The 8,730-nt window shown below is 39.2% G+C and overlaps 1 protein-coding gene across 1 annotated transcript in view; it reads left to right on the forward strand.

Moving 5' to 3' along the window:
• Positions 1 to 8,730, forward strand: part of LOC110020010 (uncharacterized protein At1g04910) — a 39,710-nt gene that overhangs the window by 26,597 nt on the left and 4,383 nt on the right. The window contains exons 6-7 of the mRNA XM_020717951.1: positions 2,858 to 3,062; positions 3,157 to 3,324. Of these exons, the coding sequence (XP_020573610.1) occupies positions 2,858 to 3,062; positions 3,157 to 3,324 (373 nt within the window). The remainder of the gene's footprint in view (positions 1 to 2,857; positions 3,063 to 3,156; positions 3,325 to 8,730) is intronic.

The following is an 8,730-nucleotide window of genomic DNA, read 5'->3' on the forward strand; positions in this document are numbered from 1 at the left end:
AGTTAGGTAATTTGTTGGAGGTGCATAGGGGCAAAAGACCAAGTTAGGCATTTCACATAGAATTGGATAGATATCCGTTCTAAATGAACCATGGATTAATGTATTGTGAAGATATGGTGTACCCTAGTTCCAAGTCAACACCTAGGGTCAATCCTAAAGCCAAGTAATCCTATAGGGACTCTTCTTGAATTCTCTTATAATGATCTTACCTACTAAATGCTAGAGGTTAAGATCATTATGTGAAATTTCAAGTTGAGTAAAAAGAAGAGTTTTGAATTTCTAATGGTGGGGGTACCTTTTCTAATTTTCTAAGACTAGTCAATAAGAAAGTCCTATGGCTAGACCTAGACTACTAAAAAAGTTTTCTAGACCTCAACCAAAAGTGAGGTCAACAACGTATTTCATTCCCTTGTGACATCCTACATTGCGGTCTCAGTTGAGGCAGTGTTTATCCGAGAAGTGGTTTGTTTGCATAGGGCACCGAAATTGATTATATCAGATTGATAAGGTGTTCCCCAACCATTTTTGAAAAGAGATATTTAGGTTGCTAGGAACGGTCATTAAGAGAAGCACCACATATCATCCCTAAACTGATGGACTGAAGGAGGTGCTCAACAGGAGTGTAGAGACATATTGCGTTGTTTTGTATTTGATATGCCGAAGCTATGAGTTAGGTGGATTGCGTGGGCAGAATATTGGTATAATACTTAGTACCATACAGCGGGATTAGGGTTGTCAAAACAACTAGTTGTTCGCGAACAACTCGTGTTTGGCTCGTTCGCTAAGTTAACGAGTCGAACACGAACAAAGATTTGTTCGTTCGTGTTCGGCTCGTTTTGGCTCGAAATATATTGATGAGTAGTATTTTTAAAATTTTTAATTGACTACAAGATTACAAAGAATTATAATCAATAAAAATATTAATTAAGAAAATAGAATAAAAAATAATAAATTAGATTCAAATGATATTTTAATATAAAGAATACTTTTTAAATCTTGCCCCAACCTTTAACATCTTATGGCTATGTGATTAGGGTTGTCAAAATGACTCTTTGTTCGTGAACAACTTGTGTTCGACTCGTTAAGCAACGAGCCGAACACGAATACACTTTTTGAGCTCGAAATATAAACGAACTGAACAGGAGCTGAGCCTGAGCTCGCTCGTGTTCGGATCGTTTACACCCATAGGCGGGATCCGCCTTACTTGATACATTATGGGCATGACGCTACACCTATATCCATTATCGATCAGTACTTGGAGGAGAGAGACAGAATATTGACTGAGCTAAAGTGACATCTACTGAGAGCCCAAAACATCATGAAGAGGAAGACATATGAACATAGGAGAGATATATAGTTCAAGCTCGTGGACATGGTTTATTTGAAGCTAAGGCCCGATTAACAGATGATATTGGCAAGACGGAGGAGCGAGAAACTCTCTCCCTGGTATTCTGGGCTCTATGAGATCATAAGACGCATTGGGTCAATGGCCTAACATTGAGGTTACCGCTAGCATAAGCAATACATCCCGTCTTTCATTTTTCGCAACGGAGGTGTGCCATCAAAGACAATACATCCTCGTCATTACTGCCTTCGACGCTGACATAGGACATGAAGGTAATTGTGGAACCTTTAGAAGTTACATGATTGCGGCAAGGGGTGGCTAGAGCAAATGAGATTTTGATTAAGTAGAAAGTTCTGTCAGATTATGAAGTTACGTGGCAGCCTTACGAAGGGATACAAAAACAGTCTCCAAGTTTCCACTTTAAGGACAAAGTTTTTCTTTAGGAGGGGAATATTGATATGCACGGGAGTGCTCCCGTTACCCAAGATACACACTGGATTCCTCACGTGCTACGTGCACGGGTTCAGGTCTAGAATGGCCAAAAGGAGCCAGACCAACCGTCCCAACCCAAATATGGTTCAGGTAATTCCGACATCCGAGTGGGGCCCGTTAAGTCGTAAATCATGTATAGAAGGAAGGGAGTTAAGGGGGGCTTTTGGGGGGAAATTTGAAAAGGACCCTTTGGGGTTTTGTATTAGTGCCTAAGGTTTTGTATTAGTGCCTAAGGGTTGGGGTTTACTTTTTATAAATTCTTTTTTTTGCCGGCTTAGATGGTTTGGTCACATTAAACGTGGACCATCTGATGATCCGATTAGGAGAGTGGATGTTTTAGATTCGACTTATGTTACGGAAGGCAGAGGTAGACCTAGGAAGACTTGGGCTTATTGTATAAAAAATGATCTTAATTTACTAGAACTAAATGAAAATATGATACTAAATAGGACACAATGAAGAAAAAGGATTCATGTAGCCGACCCCACGTAGTGGGATTAAGGCTTTGTTGTTGTTGTTTTTATTTTGTCAACTGCAAGTTTCTTTTTCTTTCGATGGTAATCCTAGTGACATCTAGGGTTGTGGGAGAGACGATTTATCTCTCGAATAGTAGATCATCCTTGTATCTTGATTGTTTTCCTTTGATTTTCGTAAGAGCAACCGTCATTTGAGTTTTCCACCTTTTTATTGCAAGTTCGTCGTTGTTTGCTCGCTGACTTTGGTGTTGGATCGTGTCACCCTATTTAGTGGGATAAAGGCTTATTGTTGTTGCTCTTGTAGTAAACCCTTTCAATTGCATCTATGCTCATCTACAGTACTAATGATTTTCATCGAAATTTAATTAAATACCTCATTTTTGAAGTATGACTTTTTCTTAAAAATGCTATGCTATTCTCTTCAATGCCTTTGTAGTTTTGTTATTTATTGTTTTAGGCTTTTAGCTTAATTTATCTTTTGAAATTTCATGATAATTCCTTCTCTTTTTGAATTTTGAATATTTCTCACATTTTTGTCTTTCAGGGCTGTTCGTATTGCACCTTTCTCGAATAGATTGGCTCAATCTGTTCCATCCAATATACAAGCATTGAGATGTCTATCAAATTTCGAGGCGTTACGCTTTTCTGAACCAATACGACTTCTTGCAGAAAATATGGTTCAACGAATGGTGAAAAATAGTTCAGCAAGTGGTGGAAAGTATATTTCTATTCATCTTCGATTTGAGGAGGTATTTTTGCTAATGCAGTATAATTTTTAGTTTTTTTTGCCCCTTTTGTATATGATGCAAATTAGAAGACTTAATTATTTTTATTCCTTTGCAGGATATGGTAGCATTCTCATGTTGTACGTATGATGGCGGTCAAAAAGAGAAAAAAGAAATGGATAAAGCTCGTGAAAAAAGTTGGAGGGGAAAATTTAATAGGCCGGGTAGAAAAATTAGCCCTGAGAACAATCGGAGGGATGGAAAATGCCCATTAACTCCTTTAGAGGTTTGGAAGAATTCAGTTTCTTTTATCAGTATTTATAGAAATTAGACACTATTGTAATACTCATTAAGCATAATTGTATGCGGGGTTTGTGTATTATGGATCATAAGTTTTCTTTATTCTCATACTTTTACTTTTGCTTCTTTTGTCAAGGCTTCACATTTGAACAAACTCATATGATCATCCATTGATTGTTTCAGTAAATCAACTAATAATGTATGATTTTTTGCTTCTGTTTTTTTGAGTTTGTACAACCGTAGTTTTCTCATAACTCTTAATATTCTTCTTTTATTGTATAATGTTGAAGATTTTCAGCATTTATGCATCATTTAATTTAGATCTTACTAATTTTTAAAGTCAAATGTTTCACATTGTTTTCTTTAGGGATTGCCTTTCTTTCACATTGTAATTCATCTCACCTAAGACATCTAGTGTTTCGGTTCTTTTATGATTATTTGTTCAGCGATATGCTAGCTAAGGTATTGTTCATGTCTGGCATTAAGTAGTTTATGCGATGCATACTTTGAATGTTAGGTTTTGGAGTGATGTTTTTCCTACTTACTGGCCTTTGAGGATGGTAAATTTCTTATTTGTTGGCTGCAACACCTTACTAAACATGATAAAAATTATCTTCTCATTTTTCTTAAAATGAGTAAAAGCCTTTCGAAACTGTAGCTAACTTGCTCTTATTTCCTCACCTCTCTCTTCTTCTATTTCTTCTACATTCTAGTGTTTGTCTTATCATATACGTTGTATCTCTTGTAGTCTTCACTATTATTGAACTGGGAAGTTCATAACATTCAACTCTTGTCGTTGATTTTATGTGTGGTACAAGATTTGCTTGGAAGACGTACATGAACGCTCTCCTCACATTTGGATGAAGGGAATTTTTTATCTTTTGAAGATCATGGCTATGGATGGTTTTCATTCTCGGACTACATTCAGGTTGTTTGTTAACCAAGATTATGAAAGGCTAATCTTAATTCCAAATGAAAGATGGAAGGATAAAAATAGTAGTCTTTTTTATATAATAATAGACTTAGCTCCTGTTTTATGAGTTCACAATGATGATAATACCTACTCTTACTATTAAAGTTGAACTAACGTAGTTGACCAATGAAGCTTAGTTGGGCCAATATGGGATTAGGGAAATACATCCTTCTCGTAGTGTGTTTGTAACCATCCAACTAGTGTAAATGGCCCAATGTGACATGTTGTCATATTTCTTGTATACTAGTAAGCACCTCTTAATGTACCTTGAACTTATGTGGATCCATCATTTTGAACTCTGGTTGTGATACTAGAGGTAACCAAAGATTACAGTAAATTGAAAAAACTATTATAGAAATACAGGGAAACTACAACAAAAGGTTTCTTAGAACCGGAATAAACGGCAACAAACACAAACAACACCTTAGGGTGAGGAAAACAGTGCTGGGTGGCGGCTTGACAGCAAGTAGAGGGGCTGCTTGGAGGCTGCGGGCACAAAAGGAGGTTGTAATGGCGTGGCAACAACACTGGAAGGCAGGAATGAGGGGGTGGCAACAACAGGTAGGTAGGGGGAAGTGTGGCGGCAGCTAGCTGGGAGCCTAGAGGGCAGGCACCTACAAGTTGGGAGGGAGTAAAGGTATTACAACAATAGGTGGGGGTGTTGTTTGGGCTATGGCAGCTGCAGGAAGGCGGAGTGGGGCTAGCGGCAGGGAAAAAAAGAGAAAGGAAGTTGTGCAGGTGGAAGGCCAGTGATCGGCAGGTTGCAGAGGATTGGGAAGTCAAGGATAATCACCATCTTGGAGCAAGATACAACCGAAGTACCACCCGTCCTCGGATACAACACTAAGAAGGAAAATTGGAGTCGCTGATAGCTATCCTGATAGAAGAATGCAACAAAAACTAACCCTAAAGAAAGAAAATAACATATTTATAGTGGTAGATAACTAGAAGGGGGTAGACTCCACTTGGGCGACAACCCTAAACTGGAAAGGGCTGGCTGACCCCCTATCACCTTGGCTAAAGTGGCTCATCCTTGCACAATCGGTTCAGTCTCTCCCCCTCAGCCTAATGTTAGTCTCGCGAGGTTGGTGGAGCTTCGACCTCATTCGGCGAAGCTTTTGGACGGTGATTAAGTTGTCGTAATCTCCCGGGATTGAAGAATCTTCTATTGCAACCTTAATAGCACATGTATCCCACCGTCGAATGCATTGTTTCACAATACACCAAGATCGTTTTGTCCACTTGCGAACATACATCTATATCAGCCCAACCTTTTAGAGGTACACTATTGAACTGGGACTTCGTGTCACACACCATCTATTGAATCCTTATAAGCTAATCCAAGGTTGACTCAACTTGAGCTAAAGTTAGAGTAACCCGAACCTCCTCGAATAATGGTGGTCATGGCCTTAAAATTTTGATCTGAGGTCATGAAATGCTCTTTGTCGTGGCTGTTCCATGTCTGAAATCGATCGCACAGTTCTATCATTCTCTATCATCATCAAAACTAATCCCACTTACGCTTCTCGACTGACTAAGGAACCTGTTGTCTTGGACTCTGTAGAAGGTAAAAGGACGATACACTTACCATCTTTGGTGAAGGAGTGGACGTTCATTTACCCATCATGTTGAGTCTTACGGTCATGCTGCCACTTTCTCTATAGCAAAAGGTGGCAGTTATCTGTAGGCATTACGTCGCACCACACCTAATCCTGCAGATGACCTTCAATTGAAAACTTCACTGGACATCTCTTGTCAATGCGGATCTTGTTCTCCTTCAACCCCGTTATAGAATACGACTGGGAATTCTTCTGAGTCGTGAGGCTCAATTTCTCCATCATCTATGTGGACTTCATGTACTTGTTGCTCTCTTCATCGATGATGAGATTGCACACTTTTTCGTTCACAGTACAGAGTGTGTATAATATATTGTGTCAAAGTTATTGTGGTTCTCTCGTATCTCCAGTCCATAGGACCCGTCAAACCACGAGCATCTCGCCCTCATTCGATGGAAGATGATACACCTCACCCTGTTCTTTAGTTGTTTCCTCATCGCTATTCTCCTCCACTGCGACCTACTGGGTAAAAAACATGACTCGACTCGTAGGGTAGCTGGAGGAGATGTACCCAAATCCATGACATCTAAAATATTTTCGGGTGGAGACTGTAGTAGGCATGCTACTCTTCTCAAGCTTCTTATCTTAGGGCGTCATTGTCCTTATCTAAACTAGTTTTCTCAATTCTCTAAGGCTTGCTCCTGCTGATGTCTCCAATTGCTGGTGGCTCCTTGAATGGTGGTGGTTGTCTACTTTGTTTCTGTTGTGTCTATCTTCTGGGCTAAGACTTAGACATCTCTAGTGACCAATAGGGTTGCAACTACACAACGTTGCTGATAGCGGGTTTCAAATCCTCCAGATATCGGGCTATGGAATGTTCCTTTGGCTCACACTTCTTCTGCAATTAGTCAAACTGTGTTGTGAACTCCTCCACTGAGTGACCTCTCTGCTATAGATGGTGGAGTCGTAGAAACATATCATGGCGGTAATTGGGAGGCTGGTATTTTCTCTGCATCTCCTTCCTCATCTTCTCCCACCTTGTAATCTTGCCATTGCCCTATCTTTTTTTTTGTCTCTGCAAGTTTTCCCAACACAAGGAGACCCTCTTCTTCAACTTGATGTTTGTCAGCTTCTCCTTGTTATCCTCTGGCACTTCTTTGTACTTGAAGGGTTTCTCAATTGTTTGTAGTTGTTCGATGAAATCGTCCAGATCCATACGTTTATCGAACTCCTGTAGGTCCACTTTGGTTCCAAAATCTCTGTGTCCTCCATATGGTGCATCCTCTCTCAGTTTCCTCTCATATTGAATTTCGAAATATTGTGGCCCATCTTTTTCATCACTAAAGTGTTCCCTATGGGAAGGTTTCATGTTCTCATCCCTTTCTCCTTTTCTACTTAACCTATAACGACCCAAGGTAATTTTCCCCTGTGTTGGTTTATCCATGTCTGGAAGCCTCTGCTTACGTCGACAGATCTCTCACTCTTTTTCTTCTTGGGTAGGCTCGGACATGTATCTCCTTAGTGGAATGACTAGGGCTTGAGATTTGGAAGGGGTTGTTGGGTATAACAAAGAAATTGTTTTTGGGGTGGTGGTGGTTTGGATGGGGATCTGGTTAAGCTAGCTCTGATGCCAATTGATACTAGAGATTACCAAAAATTGTAGTGAATTGAAAATATTATTGTAGAAATACGGGGAAACTACAATAAAAGGGTTCTTATAACATGAATAAACTATAACAAATAAAAACAATACCTTATGACTGGTTGAAGGTTGTGGGCACAACAAAAGGCTGAAATGGTGTGGCGGCAGCACTAGTTGGCAGGAATGAGGGGGCGACAACAATAGTTAGACATGGGGAAGGGTGGTGGCAACAACCTGAGAGAGCGGAAATGTATTACATCAGCAGGTGCAGATGCTGTATGGGTTGCGGAGAGAGCAGGAAGGGGGGATTAGGGCTGGCGACAAGGAAAACAGGGGAAGGGAAGGGAAGGTGTGCAAGTGGAAGAGCAACAAGCGGCAGGGTGTAGAGGATGGGGAAGTCGAGGATAATCACTACCTCAGAGTGACTCATTTCCGGATAGAACCCTAAGAGGGAAATGTGGACGCTGGTGACTGTCTTCACAGAAAAACATAGAAAAAACTAACACTCTATATAGAAAAGAACATATTTATAATAGTAGATAATTAGGAGATGGTGATTATCCTAGATTCTTGGGATTTTGTATGTTCTTGAGGACAAAGTTATAGGTGGCTGTGATTCTTGGAACAATTTTTGGTTTTCTTAGTTAAGTTTATGTTAAGGGGTCTGTTCATTTATTCTCGCTTGGATCTTCTTCTTGCTGTGTGCTTTGATTTCTTTTTTCTTCTTGTTTGCTTTGCTTACTTGCTTCTCACTCTTCTCTTTCTTTGATATTACCTCCTTTTTGTGATGTAGGATGACTTTAATAAAAGAAGTAGAAAAGATAATGTAGAGGATGGAGAAGATTTAGGAGAGCACAAAGGTATTTATGTCTTACTCATATATAAAGAGATAGCCTATCCCAAAATTTCTTTTATTTTCATACGAACCGAGGGTTGATATCATAGAGTTGATGAAGGAGAAAAATTTTCTCATCCATAATAAAAATTTTATTCATCCTACGAACTGCACTTCATTATTTCAAAATTTTATATTTTTGAACAAGCAAGAAAACAAACTATTAAGAAATTAGTGAATTGTTAAAAAAAAAAACTACTAATAAACTAGTAAAATTGCTAACAAACTCGGTGACATTGACTAGATCAATCTTAATAAAATAACTTTATCATCCATGAAAAGATAACAATTTCTGAAGGTGTGGATTATATATATATATATATACC

This window comes from Phalaenopsis equestris, unplaced genomic scaffold, assembly GCF_001263595.1.
Source record: "Phalaenopsis equestris unplaced genomic scaffold, ASM126359v1 Scaffold000090, whole genome shotgun sequence".
Classification (NCBI taxonomy): domain Eukaryota; kingdom Viridiplantae; phylum Streptophyta; class Magnoliopsida; order Asparagales; family Orchidaceae; genus Phalaenopsis; species Phalaenopsis equestris.